General features: G+C 36.8%; 1 protein-coding gene across 1 annotated transcript; it reads right to left on the bottom strand.

Annotated features, from left to right (window-relative positions):
* Window positions 1-1,529: 1,529 nt before the first annotated feature.
* Window positions 1,530-15,811, bottom strand: LOC21397216 (probable homogentisate phytyltransferase 2, chloroplastic). Its single transcript, XM_024165789.1, has 10 exons — window positions 15,790-15,811; window positions 14,413-14,534; window positions 13,978-14,124; window positions 12,751-12,979; window positions 11,411-11,484; window positions 9,781-9,873; window positions 9,551-9,668; window positions 1,819-1,881; window positions 1,701-1,733; window positions 1,530-1,604 (listed from the first exon to the last, which is right to left on the bottom strand). The coding sequence occupies exons 2-10, from the start codon at window positions 14,436-14,438 to the stop codon at window positions 1,530-1,532; spliced, it is 858 nt and encodes a 285-aa protein (XP_024021557.1). The 5' UTR covers window positions 14,439-14,534; window positions 15,790-15,811.
* Window positions 15,812-16,017: the final 206 nt, after the last annotated feature.

Raw genomic sequence — 16,017 nt, forward strand, 5'->3', positions numbered from 1 at the left:
ATATTATGGTGCGTACTTCTATCAATCTACTAGTAGCGCTATATCTCACGGAAATAGAGACAATTTTTTTTAATGTTTTACGTAATGTGACCGACGTTGAGTGGTTAACCATTGCCGAGCGGGTGGGACATAGAGATGCAACAATAGGTCGGGGTTTGTGGGCCAGCCCAGACCCATCCTGATACAGTGCATGGCGCATCATTGTTCAAGGCACGGTCCAGCCTATAAATATTAGTGGGTTGAGCTGGGCCAATATATATCAGTCCATGGACCGGCCTGACACGGCCCATGAAAAATCATGGGCCAGGCCGGGCTGGACTGGCTCGTCTAGGCCCATGATTGGCCGGCCCAGCCCGACCCATGATGGGTCAGCCCAACCCAGCCGGGCCCGTTTAGGCCCATAATGGACCGGCCCATCTAGCCCATAATATCTTCATGCTTTTTTTTTCTTTTTTTTTTTATCTAATGCATAATTATTCTGATTAAACTCTTTTTTTCTTACTAAGGTTTTATCCCACTGAGTTTTTCTTAGAAAAGTTTTTATTTAATGACGCAATCGTAAATAAAATATCTATTTTCATATTTCTATTGACTATTTAAACTTTTATATATTTGTTAACTTATTTAAAAATTCAAAAATAAAACATAAAAAATAAAAAAAATGAAAATTGCATGCTTAGATGGGTTGACACATCTAAACCCATAATGGACCAAGATGGGCCTTGAATGGGTCAACCCATTCAAGACTCATGGCACGGTCCATCCTGACTCACGGCACGGCCCATTCTGACCCACGTAAAATTGACCCATGGTGTGGGCTGGACCGAAGTAATTCTTATATGGGCTGGCTCGGTTGGCCCAGCCCACTGCCTGTGTGGGCCTGAGGAGAACAGGTTGGGCTGGGCCAGCCCATTTTTGCATCTCTAGTGGGACAGAAGATACCAGAGTGGATAAAAAACGACATGAATACTTAGAGATGACAATAATTTTGAAAACTAACAAACAAAAAAACAACCTAATTGAAACAATAAACAACTGATAAATCAGAAAAACAACAATAACCTCGAAACCGGCTTGCATGAAAAGATTAGAAATAGAAAAGGACATCAACGCTAAAATGATAAGGAATAGAAAAGGCGAAAAGTCACGAAAAGACATTAACAGGAGAAACGACATTAACATGAATGTAGCAACAAAATAAGAAATCAATATCTACAAGAAACGGGAAAAGGTTAAAAAAACGATATAATACTTTAAAAAGCTGTTTATGAAATTATTTAGATAATCTGTTAGACGTGTTTCTAACTTTTAAAATAACTTCCAATCAAAATCATAAAATGAGACTTTAAAAAAAAAAAAAAAAACTTTTGAACGAACTTGAAAACTTATACTATAGTTTTATTAAAACATTATAAACTTCATTTTAACACTTCTCTATATAATTTGGATTACAGTGGAGTCGTTGATCTGTTCCTCTCTCTACTGTGTACATAAAGAGAGAAAAAATGGTTTAATTTGCACAGTAATCGTTATATGAAAGGATATACAAAAAGTTCCAAACTAATAAACTTCCAGAGAAATTGATAGAACTTTGCGCTTTCCTCCTGTACATAAACATATTTAAACTTGTGTCAAACATTAATTATATTTGTCAATCACTAGAATAACGTGTACTTGATTAGTACAAAGTAAAATATTACCTTGGTATAATTTGCTTTGTCCAACTTCCTAACCTGAAAACACAAAAAGTTATTAAGTTTTAGAGTTCTTACTTTCTAATTTTTATCATTCTTGGTAAATATATGTATCATGACAAACCTCCAAAAGTACCCACAAGGCCATGTGAGCGTGAAAGGGCACCATTATGTAAGGCTTGAAAGCCTGTAAAAATAAAATAAAATAAAATCCTTCATCAGTTCTTATTTGCCACATGCACAAGGACCTCTTGGAAAAAGAAAAAGAAAGAAAAAGAACAAAAGACGGAGAGAGAAACTGTGAGAAATCTATTTGGAGAATATTCCGATAACAGTCAGTTCACCTGTTTTCTTTGTTTTTTTATACAATACGGATCCAACTCGCAACCTCCCCACAAACTCATTCCACCCAAATCCCTTGTGCCATTGGACCAACTAATCTTAACTTTTAATGTTTTTTGTTTCTTTGTTTTGTTTTTTGTTTTTTTGTTTTTTTTTGTTTTTTGTTTTTTTTGTTTTTGTTTTTGTTTTTTTGTTTTTTTGCCTTGCTCTTACCACGCTAGCAGTTTAATTGCCAGATGCTAGATTATGGTTAATTCAACCGCCTGCTTTTTTTGTTTGTTTGTTTGTTTGTTTTTTTCTTTTTTTGTTTTTTTGTCTCTTTCTTAACACACTTGCTAGCGAGGTTTATTGACATGCTTTGATCCTAAGATTATCATGATTTTACGTTTGCGTCAAAACCTTTTTGTTCCGATAGTCAAAGCATCTCTTACCATGTTAATAATTTCATATTTTTAATTAAAATAATTAATAATTTAATACGACTATCTCCCTTTCTATGGACCTGGCCCAAGCCCAACCACCTAAAGCTTCTGAGGAGTTACCTGCTGCTGAGACCACAGAAGAGCCCAAAGAGAAGGAACCTCCTGGAAGGCCCACACGCCCCATCAAGAAGTCAGCGTGGCTTAACAACGTTGTTTGAGGTCGTAGTGAATGTTGAATAATTTCATTGAGTTTATTGCCAGTCTGTATTAGCTATTTCAATTTGATTTCTATTACTCTTCTCCTAGTCTAGGGAGTCACGAAGTTGGTTAGGAGGTTATGCTTGGCTCACGCCATTTAAGCAGAGGAATGTAACGATGAGAGGTATCAAAACAATTACTAAGAAATTTTCTTCCAATCTTGATTCTATCGCTTTTCTCAATCTTATTCTTTCTGGAGTTCACACCTGCTCGAAAGGTGAAATTCGACACTTAACATTGGTGCTTTCATTTCGATTCTCAATTTCCGTCTCCATGGATTCATCCGACACTCCTCCGATCTCCAAGCAGCACCTGGATACGCTGTCCGATTCCGTCCACAACACTCTTCAGCAATTCATGGTCGCGGTTGATTCTAAGATGGCCAACCTTCGGGCGGAACTTCGGCACTCCACCCCGGTCCTTGACGGCTCGTCGTCGACAGCGACACCGCCGCCTTGCTTTGCACCGCCGACTCACCGTCCAGACAATTTGCCCTTACGTTCCATGAAGTTGGAAGCTCCTCGTTTCGATGGGTCTAACCCAATAGATTGGCTGTTACGCATTGAGGCCTTTTTCGATTATCACGGCACGCCGGCGGACGCCCGTTTACAGATCGTTGCATTCCACTTGGAGGATCGCGCCGCGACTTGGTTCCAGTGGGCCAGGCGGAATGGCCTGTTACCGACTTGAAAGGTTTTTCTGGAGGCCGTTAAACACCGTTTTGGCCTTACAGTGTTCGAGGATTCAGAAGGCAACCTCTCGAAGCTCACTCAGACGGGTTCGGTCACCGAATTTCAGGCACAGTTCAAGACATTGTTGAACAAAGTTTCTGGTATCTCTGAACCCCTTCTCATTAGTTTTTTTATCACTGGTCTATAGTAGGATATTCGCAGGGAACTCCAATTCCATCGGCCGACGACTCTCATGGAGGCTTTCTTCATGGCCCGCGCCTATGCCACGCGATCCGAGGACGTTTCTTCCCAGGCAAAGAAAGGGTACCGCGGGTTCTCGGCCCATGGTTCTGGCACTCTGTTAGGCCCAAACCAGTTTCTGGCCTCGCCAGGCCCACCTTTACACTCTTACTAGGGCTTCTCTCGGCCCAGCCCCGCGTTCACTGGGCCTTCCCCAAAATCTACCTCGCCTCCGTCCCTGCCTCCTTCCAAGCTGCCGCCTCTGTTACAAACACCAGCATTACATGTTCGTCGCCTCACCATGGCCGAGTTACGTGACAAACGCGAATGCGGGCTTTGCTATAACTGTGATGAAAAGTTCGGTCTCAACCATCGGTGCCGGAGCAAATATTTATTGCTCATTGGTTATGACGAAGAAGGCGAAGAGCTCGGTGAGCCAGGGGATGATTCCGACACACCGGATGAGGAAATAGCCGGTGACATCTCCACTCTGCATGCTCTGTCGTGTCCACGTAAGGGTCGCTCGTTGCGAGTTTTCAGCTCATACGGTTCTCACCAATTTCAAGTGTTAATCGACAGTGGGAGTACTCATAACTTCATCAAGCCGGCGCTGGTTGAACGCTTACAGTTGCCAGTAACGTCCATTTCCCGATTCTGAGTTTCGACGGGTAGTGGCACTTCTCTGGTATGTCAATACCACTGTCCGGCAACCACCTTAGTTATTCAGGGAATTGATTTCACGGTGGATTTATTTTTGCTTGCGATCGATGGACCGGATATCGTCTTAGGATTTCCGTGGCTCCAGATGCTTGGGCGTGTTGCCCACGATTATTCAGCCCTCACAATGGACTTTCTGTGGAAGGGCCAACAGGTGACTCTCTGCGGTGAATCTTTGAAATTACCCAGTCCTGTTTCTCTTCATCACTTGCAAGCTCTGTTACAGGTTGAAGCGAGTCCTCAACTTTTTAAGCTCTTGAGCTCTCCAGTCGCCGAACCAGGCCACAGTTCGACTGATTTCTCATATCCGCCTGACCTTGCCCCACCAGTGGTCTCCCTATTACACAAATATCACAGCCTCTTTCAGCCTCCCACTGGTCTACCACCTCAACGGACAGTTGACCATCGTATACACTTGATCACCGGCACCAAACCAATCAACGTTCGCCCATATCGATACCCGCACTTTCAGAAATCCGAAATGGAAAAACTAATTCGAGAAATGCTTGAACAAGGAATAATCAAACCAAGCCAGAGCCCTTTTTCTTTGCCAGTTCTCCTTGTCCGGAAGAAGGATGGCTCATGGCGCTTCTGCGTCGACTATCGAACCCTTAATGCCGCCTCCTTGAAGGACAAGTTTCTGATTCCCACTAACGATGAGCTGCTCGATGAATTGGGCGGAGCCACCATTTTCAGCAAGTTGGATCTGCGTGTTGGGTATCACCAGATTCGGGTTTATTCCAAGGACACATACAAGACAGTGTTTCGCACGCACGACGGCCATTTTGAGTTCCTCATCATGCCTTTTGGCTTGACGAATACCCCGTCAACATTTCAAGCCACGATGAATCAACTCTTTGCCACCTATCTCCGAAGGTTCGTCATCATCTTTTTCGATGATATTTTGATTTATATTTCTTCCTTGACTGAACATCTTGGGCATTTGGAACTTGTTTTGCATCGTCTTTACTCTCACCAATTTTTTGTTAAGCTTTCAAAGTGCTTGTTTTGCAAGGACTCCATTGATTATCTGGGCCATATTGTCTCCTCCAAGGGAGTTCATGCTGATCCTAGGAAGATTGAAGCCATGGTTCAGTGGCCTGTTCTGAAAACCACCAAGCAACTTCGGGGGTTTCTCAACCTTACGGGCTATTACCGCCATTTTGTGGCCGGGTATGCCACTATTGCAGCTCCCCTCACAGACCTTCTACGCCGTGATGCATTCGAATAGATGGTTTCTGCTAGTGCGGCTTTCTCAGCCTTTAAGCAAGCTATGGTTGAAGCCCCGGTGTTGCACCTTCCTGATTTTTCTCAGGAATTTGTTATCGAGACAGACGCTTCTAATGACAGACTTAGGGCTGTCCTCATGCAACAAGGCCATCCCATCGCGTATTTTAGCAGGAAATTGGGTCCCCGCCTCCGAGCCTCATCCGTTTACATCAAGGAGTTGCATGCTATCACTGAGGCGGTGTTAAAGTGGCGCCAATACTTGTTAGGCCAGTCTTTTGTGATTCGTACTGATCATAAGAGCATCAAAGAACTTCTCCAGCAAGTTATACAAACTCCGGACCTGCAAGCTTACGTCTGGAAACTTCTCGGCTTCCATTTTCGCATTGAATATAAGCCAGGTAGTACAAACCGTGTGGCCGATGCACTTTCCCGTGTACCCGCGGAGTGGGACGACAGGGAGACTTTCCCTCAGTCTTCCTTCCATGCTCTGGTTTCTAGTCCAGTGTACCACTTGCTGGACCAGCTACATCATGACAATCGCACCGATCCGTATATGCAAGCCTTTCATGTGAAACATCATTAAGGTAACCTTTCCTCTCCATACTCTGTGGTTGGAGGATTGCTTCTGTTTTGAGGGCATTATGCCATCAGTCTGAAGTCGCCTCTGTGTGAGCTGATTCTCAAGGAATTTCATGATACCCCAAGCGGAGGGCATGCGAGAATCAACGGACCTTTGTTCGCCTATCTGTAAATTTCCATTGGCCACGAATGAGACAATCGGTTGTCAACCACATTGCCAATTGCCTTTTATGTCAATAGGTGAAATATTCCACTCAAACTCCAGCGGGATTGTTGCAACCATTACCGATTCCAGAGGCCGTCTAGGAAGATGTGACCATGGACTTCATCACCGGCCTTCCTCCATCAAAGGGGCTTTCCGTCATTATGGTGGTCGTGGATCGCTTGACCAAAATAGCTTATTTTGGTCCCTTGCCAGCTTCCTTTACAGCCACCTAAGTGGCCACTCTTTTTATTGAGACAGTGGTGCGCCATCATGGTTTTCCCCATTCGATTGTCTCGGATCATGACCCAGTTTTTCTGAGCAAGTTTTGGAAACAGCTTTTCGAGTTGAGCGGTACTCGGTTGTCAATGAGTAGTGCATACCATCTGTAAACGGACGGCCAATCCAAGGTCGTTAATCGAGGGCTAGAACAATATTTGTGAGCTTTTTCCCAAGAACGGCCAAGCTTGTAGCTCTCTATTGTGCTGGGCAGAGTTTCATTACAACACCAGCTATCATAGCAGCCTCAAGATGTCCCCGTTTCAAGCTTTATATGGTCGAGTTCCGCCTACTATTCCACAAGATACAAGGGGCTTTACTTCAATCTAAGCCCTCGACGAGGCCCTCACTACATGGGACGATCTTCTTCGCACCCTAAAAGCCAACTTGCTGGCAGCACAGAACCGGATGGCTATCCAAGCTAATGCTCATCGCCGTGAGTTAACTTTGACGTGGGCAATATGGTACTAGTCCGTTTATAGCCATACCGCCAGTCGTCAGTCTCTCGGGGCCGCCATCATAAGCTTTGCAAACATTTTTATGGCCCTTTTCCAATCTTGGAGCGTATTGGGCTCGTTGCCTATTGTGTGGGACTGCCCGAGGGGAGCCACATACGTCCAGTGTTCCACATCTCAGTACTCAAGCTATTCCGAGGCAAGATCGTTCACCAGAAACATGCTCTACCCGCAGGAAGTTGGGACAATCAACCAATTGACACTCCCGTGGCGATATGCGCCACTCGTAAGGTGCTCACCCGAGAAGGTCCACAGCAACAGGTTTTGGTGCAATGGTAAGGGTGTACACCGGAGGAAGCCACTTGGGAGACCTTTGTTGATTTCTGCACCACCTACCCGTACCTCCACCTTGAGGACAAGGTGGTTTTTGAAGGGGAGAGCAATGATACGACTATCTCCCTTCCTACGGACCTGGCCCAAGCCCAACCACCCGGGGCTTCTGAGGAGTTACCTACTGTTGAGACCACAGAAGAGCCCAAGGAGAAGGAACCTCCTGGAAGGCCCACACGCCCCATCAAGAAGCCAGCGTGGCTTAACGACTTTGTTTGAGGTCGTAATGAATGTTGAATAATTCCATTGAGTTTATTACCAGTCTGTATTAGCTATTTCAATTTGGTTTCTGTTACTCTTCTCCTAGCCTAGGGAGTCACGAAGTTGGTTATGAGGTTTTGCTTGGCTCACGCCATTTAAGCAGAGGAATGTAACGATGTGAGGTATCAAAACAATTACTAAGAAAATTTCTTCCAATCTTGATTCTATCGCTTTTCTCAATCTTATTCTTTATGGAGTTCACACCTGCTCGAAAGGTGAAATTCGACACTTAACATAATTTAACTTTTTTTTAGCTTTTCTCCGATCTAACTATTTGCCAAATATAATTAGTAAAAAGAGGCTTGTCATCTTATTTTTTCTATTATTTATTCTTTCAAATAATAATAAATGCAAGAGTTCTTTTTTAAAAAAAATTCAATAAAATTATTTATATTTTAAATTTAATAAATATTAAAATATTTTATGTTTAGCTAAAATAGAGAGTATGTTGTGTTAAAAAAAATAAAAAAGTGTGATTAGAGTAACTCACTTAAAAGTTACTAGCTAAAATATCTTTTTAGCTATTTTGACTAGAATTTAACTAAAATTTAGAGAATTCCTTACCAAAAAAAAAAAAAAAAAAAAAGGCAATTTAAAGAAAAATTGTGCAGGTTTATACTATTAGTGCTCAGCCCTTTTCTTTTCATTTCTATTTTTTTCCCCTCTCACTTGCCCACTTTCCCTTCAATACAACTTCCATTACAAGAATTCATATTTCCTCCTCTTTTCTACTTCAAACTAAAGTGTAAATTTCACTTCTATAAAAATATTAATGTGTTTATTTTTATATAAAAAGCAGATATTGATGCTCTATGATTTTATTTAGACAATATAAGGATTTGGACTTATAGAACAAATTTAAAAAATAGAGATATAGAGATATAATTGTCGATGTTTGTTTTTATTGTATGTGACATTGATATTAATTCTTATATTCAAATTCCAATCTCCGTACTAAAAACGACCCTAATATGGAAATTCAAAACACAAAATCAAAATCACAACTAAATAGAAAATTACTTTGATCAAATTAACATGTTTTAAAATATATATATCATAAAGGGAATTAGTAAACTTAAGAGGTTTTTTTTTTTTTATTAGTTATGGTCATGGGTCAAAAGGTTATGAAACTAAAATATTAAATCTGAATAACAGTCAGAGATTTTTTTTTTAAAAAAAAAAGTTGAGGTAAACAATAAAGTATATTTTACAATTATTCTATAAAAATAGTACTACGATTGAAAAAACATGAAAAACTATCAATCGGCCGCCAAAAGTTTTCATAAGATTTGAATTATTTGAAAAGGTGAATTAAATATGAATGATAGACTTGTAGTTTAAAAATTAAAGAATTACTTGTGAAAAAACAAACAATAAAGTATATTTTGATTATTATGCATATAAAGTTATAACATTGTATAAAAAATAAAAAACTATTTATGAAATCATAATCTTTTGAAAAGAATTTGATTCTTTGAAGAAGTTAAAAGAAATATAGTAAACGTGCTGTATTAAAAAAGATACATGATTATAAATAAATGGAAAAATTTTATTTTATTTTCTCTCTATCACACAATCCGAATATCTACTAAAATCTCTCCTCCAACTTTTTCCCTCTTACTTGTTCACTTTACAAAACATGCAATGCAATGAATGAAAATATCATAAGTTATAATTGAAATAGAAATACGAATGTAACATATAAAACATAAAGGCACGTGCTTTTGGTGCCCCTCTTTACTAATTTCCTAAAAAAAAAAAAAAAAAAAAAAACTATATAGATAAGCTATAGAAATGAAGAAATAAGTACCTGAGGATTGCTAAAGGCAAGAACCATAGCACCAATGCAATTTACCAAGAGTATCCCCGTACAAAAGAAAGTAGTATTTCTAGGTCCATATATCGTTGGAAATGTTCGTATATTATGCCTGTAATACCATTAAAATTGATTTAAACGTGGCTTAAAATACAAGTTAACAAAAGGTTGAGATTTGAAAGGTGATCAAAATGGAAAATTTTAAAATAAAAATTACAACTTACATGATATCACCTTCAACATCTGCAAGATCTTTCATGTTGTAAATGACCACAGTAAACGATGTTAAAAAGGCAGAGATGAAAACGGTTGAGAGACTGTGGTTAAAATTGAAAGCCAAACATTAGATTTCTATGAAAATTTGAATATGTGTATGGATGAGCTGAAATATTAAAGTTTTACTTGGAGGTTGATAGTAATATTATAAAATTGGACCGTCAGTCAAATTAGTTTAGTTTATTGTTTATTCTATAAATAAAATGTTGAACCATAATGTAGTTTTTGTGAATTGGAGTTTTATTTGGCGTCATCTTTTGTGGACCATTGAATGTCAACGCTAAATTAGCAGCTAATATAAAACTCACCCATTATAAGCCTATATCTTTACCATCTTTACTTACTACAAATATTAAGCAGGCTATACCTTCGAAAAAATATAATACAAACAATAAATTATATGTCATATTCAGACACTATAAGTTACCTTATAAACATTAATGTGCAGTTTGATTAACCGTTTTAACAACAATCTAACCTTTTTACTTGATTTATAAAAATAAATTTATATAAGTAAACTTATAAAACAATAAATTATATGTCATATTTAAATACAATGTATTATTTTTCCACAAGTCTAAATTTTTGTTCAATTATAAACCAAAAAGACCAATATACTACAGATGAAAAGTTGGTTGAAGTTAAAGAGGTGGGAATTTGATTTATATTATACAAAAGATGAAAGAAACTGAGACAAAAGATCCGAAAAAGTTAAAAACATCACGCAATAAGAATTTGATTTATATTCCAGTAGAATCATAAAGCAACCAAGAAAAGTTCAGATATGACTGTTTGTTACGCAAAAAAAAAAAAATATTTTTTTTCATAAGATCCCTAAATTAATTAGCATTCTCAGTACCTAAAGTAAGAGCATCATCACATACCTTGATCTTTGAACATTTTTTTGGACATAAACTTTTTGCTTAAGGAAGTTTTGGTCATAAAATTACCGATGAAGCTTTTATAATTTAACGCAGATAATGATATTCATTGTGTGATAAATTAAAATTTTATAATAGATATAGTTACATAAAGTGCAAAGCTGGTGTTCTTTTAGGGATTATTAAAGACTTTGAAAACTATAACATTTTTTTACTTAATGTAAATTTCTGTAAAATTTACAGTTATTATGCGAAAAGGGATTTTTTTTTATCTTGATTAAATTTCATAAATTCTTTATTAGTTTTAGTATCAGTTACTAAAACTATATAAAAAATAAGTTTAGAGCATGATCTAACCAAAAAAAAAAAAATGTATCAGAGTATATAAAAATATTCATAGTTTGTGTACTAATACATAGCCAAGAACCCAACTACTTAAGCTACGTCAATTGGTTATGAACACTATTGTGCCCATATGACCCAACTACTTAAACTACTAATTAACACGACATATGAACAACAATAAATAATGATTAAAGTTTCGTCTATTTGATCCACTCAATCTGTAGGAATACTCTAAAACCCATATTTAATGAGAATACGTAAAAGTAAACATTATTATTTGAAAGACAGAGCAAAACACGAAAAATAAAAGAATATATATATTTCTTTTTGTTTCAGAAAGATTGTTACACACCTCCATTGAAATGGAATTCCAAGGGAAGCTCTGGTGGCATAAAGTACACCATTGACGCGAAGGATTCCACCTGACTGCATAAGCATTTGAAACGGTGACAGAGGTAAGGTTTTATTTTAAGGAGGCATAAATTAAAAACACTAAAAATGCTAAAAAAAACTTCAAAATATCCACTTCTAATGCTATTAACTAGATAGAAGTATGTGCTACACACGTGCATATTTAGTTTATTGAATTTCTAGTATAAAAAGATAGAAGCATGTGCTACGTACGTACATATTTAGTTTATTGAATTTCTAGCATAAACATAAAATTTTATGAAGATTACAATTTTTTATTTATGAAAGAATGTTCAAATAGGGACACATTGGAAATAAACATTACTTCAATAAGGGTAAATTAGAAAAAAAAAAGTATTTAAGGGATAACAATTGAGAAGATTGTGCGAAAACGATTCTTAAATAATGACACATTTGAGAATAATTATATTAATGGGTATTTATTTATTTATTTATTTATGAAAGTTCTCTTATTTGAGATCACTTTTGATATGATAAAGACTACATTAAGTTAGATTTAGTATGGAGATATTTGAAATTCGGTTAATTAAGAGGGGGCCAAAATGAAAAATATTTGAAGAATTATATGCATTTAACAAAAAAATTCAGGGGCGTAAAAAAACTTTCTCAAAAACCAGGGGGAGCATATGCCCCCGGGCCCCACACCTCTCGGCCCTTGATATGAAAAATGAACCATTGAAAAGATGTTTTTAGCTTTTAAATTTATACAAGAAATTATTTGTTAATTTGTATATTTTTTTAATCTATATAATTTTAATCAAATTTAACGAATGAAAATTAGTCATTCTTGTAAGAAGGCCTTACGAGAAACAGACCTCTTTATTTTGTTTTGTTTTGTTTTTTTTTTTAAGATGTTTGTAATTAGAGCAAGTTGTAACTTCACGAAGTATATATATATATATATATATATATATATATATATAAATTAAAATAATTGTTTTTAATTAATAAATAGAAAATAAAGGAGACAATAATATTTAATTATTTAAAATGACAACAAATTACGTATTTTTTCATATATATATATATATATATATAAGCATATATATATCTTCCACTTCGATATGCTAGCACAAATTGACAACTTGAAGATATACAGATAACAACATTTTTTCTAAAAGCATATTAAATCAACTTTTCATGTAATCGATTTTAACTTTATAGAGGACCATTAAATTATTAATGATGGATGACCCAATAAAAATTTTAAACTTAAACACAACTTCATCACAATAATGGGAGGATGTAAAGAAAATATACCACAGAATTCACCATAGATGTTGCAATAGGAGATTTTTTGAATCTAATTGGAGGGGCAGAATAGAAAAAGTCCAGCAAAAGTGTAAGACAATAGATAGATGTTGTGATTAAGTCAGCATTCATCAACCACAAAATCAATAGACTAGCTAGTAGATAAAATGTCATCAAAAACCATGCTTGTTTTAGTGAAAGATTCCCTGCTGGTATAGGTAAATAAGGTTTATTCACCCTGAAAAATAAAAGAGACAAAGACAGAATAAGTTAAAAGATTTTTGCAAGTAATTCAACTAAAAAAAAATTATATTAAATAGGCTTTTACAATTGTCCGACCGTTTCTAATGCATCATTTTTATAAAAAAGTTAGATGACGTGTAGTAAAAGAAAAAGGTAGAGTGAGAAAGAGAGTGATAAAACTAGGACTGTTTATGGGTTGGGTTGGTGCGGGGTAGGATTTTTTTTTCCCGTCTTAAAGGGTGTGGATTGCACATATTTGGCCCCAACGATGTTAGAAAAATTTCACAACCCAATGATGTTCGGGTTGGGTTGGGACGGTGCGGGGTGGGTTGGGTGGTCGGTTTCAAAATTCAAAAAATCAAAGACTTAAAGTTCAATATAATATTCAAACTTCATCATTCAATAGAAATATCAATAATTCTTATCAGTCCGGCGAGAGAGCACCGGAGAAAGTGGGCAAGAAGGCGGCCGAGAGGACTGAGCAATGAGGAGAGTGTTATGAGGGGGTTCACGGGAGGGGAAGAAGAGGGAAAATTGAAAAGGAAGAGGCAAGAAGAGGGGGTTCACGGGAGGGGAGACCGAGAATGAGATTGTGAACCCTAATGTTAGTGAGCCTAAGGTAGAACTTAGGCAGTTCGGCTTGGGCCGAAAGCTTGGGGGTATGTTGTGCGGGTTGGGTTGAGGATTGCGGGTTGTTATGGGCCTAACCCGCAATCCGCCCCAAACACTTCGGGCCAGAGGTATAATGAGCCGCAAATTTAAAAATAATGCTACGGGTTGCTTTTTTCAACTTGAATTGGGGCGGGGTGGGTTGGATTTGCGAGTTGTTCGGGTTTATGAACAGCCCTAGATAAAACAACTTATCCTAGCATTTTTCATGTATGTGAACCTTACGAACTGATTATGAGCACTAGGAAATTGGTGTTGTTTTCTTCACTGTTATTGATTTAGAGACACTTTAAAGGAATATACGTACTTGGAGATTAACCGTACCTGTCAATATCAGCATCGTAAATCTGATTAATGCCACTATAAAGGGAGTTCCCAAGTATCATAACAATTAAGCCCGGGAATGCCTTAAACAATAGAGACCATTTAAACAATTGTGGGTTCTCAACTAACACTCTTGCAAACAAAGAACTGCCCAAAAAAGAGAATACACACAAAATAAATTATAACATTAACTTTCAATGTCCGTAAAAAAAAAAAAAAAAAAAAATAATGTTAAAGACACCAACTCAAATCTCATTTTTTGTGTATCAATATATATAGTACACGAGTTATTATCTTTATTAATAAATGTAATATTTTTTATTAATTAACGTGACAATAATTTGAGTTGGTGTCGTTAACTTTATTTATTAAAAAAAAAGGTCCCACCAGAAGAGTAGAAGTTAGTTTCCAGTACAATAAATAAAGTCTACTTACACGGCAAATACAGTTGTCCCATACATTGCGTAGGGCCTCGTGAATTGATAGCAAGCAGATCCAAAACGTGAAAGTTGAGCAAGTGTTGAATTGGAATCAGCAGATTCAGGTTGAGCGTATACCTAACACCATTTACTTCACTTGATGAGTGAAAAAAAACCAATTGGACAACTTTTTTTTTTTTATTTTATTTTATATTTTTTAAGCAACTCAAACAATATCCCACTTTAATTTATTACAAAAATATATACAAAGGAAAAACAAAAATAAAAAAGTTTTAGAATCCAGCTATAAGGGTCAATCAAACAATAGAAAAATGACGGCCTTGTTCATTCATAACTCAAGTTTAAAATTTGAGTTGTGTATATAAAAGAAAAATATTATATTAAAAAAATTGAATTTGAATTTTTATGAGAAAAAAATACTATTACAATAAAATTTGAGTTATAATTTGAGTTGTAAAATGAATAAAGCCGTAATAATTATACAATAATCCGAAAAAGAAGGCAAATGAAAAGAACCGGAAATTAACACCCGTTTCATAATTGGACAACTAATTCCAATGGTAATCAAACCATAGGAGTAATTATGGCATGTTTACTACTACTGATGAAAAATTTCGTGCTGCGCACAAGTATGCCCTTCGGCAACATGGCATGGACGCAGACATCAACCCATGTGTTTGCGACGTTGGCTTCTCACAGATGCATTACTTCTTGGTAATGTATCAATGATTTTCATAACTGCAGTATGAGGCTATTAAATGAGAGTAGGAACTGTATTACACATAATGTGATTCTGTTGAATTAAAACACATATATGATTTGAATTTCTAATAATTTTCGTTCAGTATAAAAATTCAAATTGAGTCTACCGATGGTCATATATAGAACGATCTTAATATTAAGTTATTAACAAATTCTTATTTATGAATTTGTGTCTTTTGACTTAGTACAAATTTTGAGATTGTTAAATCTTATTACTTATATCTTGGAGACATAATAAAATGGATAGCCAGGAATCTTATTCTCTGTAGTGGAGTATCTCCGAGTCGAGGTTGGGACGTGCACGGAGACCGTACCCAGACCCGGCAGGTTCGGTTAGTTGGATTTTATATTCATTTTGAATGAATTTGTTTTGGGTCTTAACAATGTTTCATGAATACTTTTTGCTCTAATCGGTAATGAGTAGGGTACGGGGAAAGTCTCTAACGGGGATTAATCCCGACTCAAGTTAAGCAAGTATGGGCGCGGAGGGCTATTTGAAGCTACGATCTTTCTCATCTTTCTCACCCCATCCCGACGCCATATTCAATAAAGAAATAAAAAGAGAATTGACGTGCCATATTGACCCAAGTGGCAACGAAATAAAGCATACCCGAATCGTATTATGCGCATGGTTTGACAATCTGCTTTTCCCATATATGTGAAGTGAAACAACTAGGAAGCCCTGCAGTGTCGAACGATAATAGGCGGTACTCCAGGAGAATGGGGAAAGATTGAGAGTTCCATATATGTGAAGTGAAACAACTAGGAAAAAAATAAAAATAAAAAGAAAATAGTGAAGAAAAGGTGTTGAGCGCAAATGCTTCAAGAGCTTCAAATT

Source organism: Morus notabilis, unplaced genomic scaffold (genome assembly GCF_000414095.1).
Source record: "Morus notabilis unplaced genomic scaffold, ASM41409v2 Scaffold353, whole genome shotgun sequence".
Classification (NCBI taxonomy): Eukaryota; Viridiplantae; Streptophyta; class Magnoliopsida; order Rosales; family Moraceae; genus Morus; species Morus notabilis.

What these genes read in the sequence shown, in the direction of transcription:
- LOC21397216 (XM_024165789.1), bottom strand. Translation starts at nt 14,438, where the DNA reads ATGTATGGGACAACTGTATTTGCCGT. An exon ending in GGGACAACTGTATTTGCCGT is followed by an intron (nt 14,125 to 14,412) that starts GTAAGTAGACTT and finishes TTTTTTGGGCAG; the next exon opens with TTCTTTGTTTGCAAGAGTGT. An exon ending in TACGATGCTGATATTGACAG is followed by an intron (nt 12,980 to 13,977) that starts GTACGGTTAATC and finishes TTTATTTTTCAG; the next exon opens with GGTGAATAAACCTTATTTAC.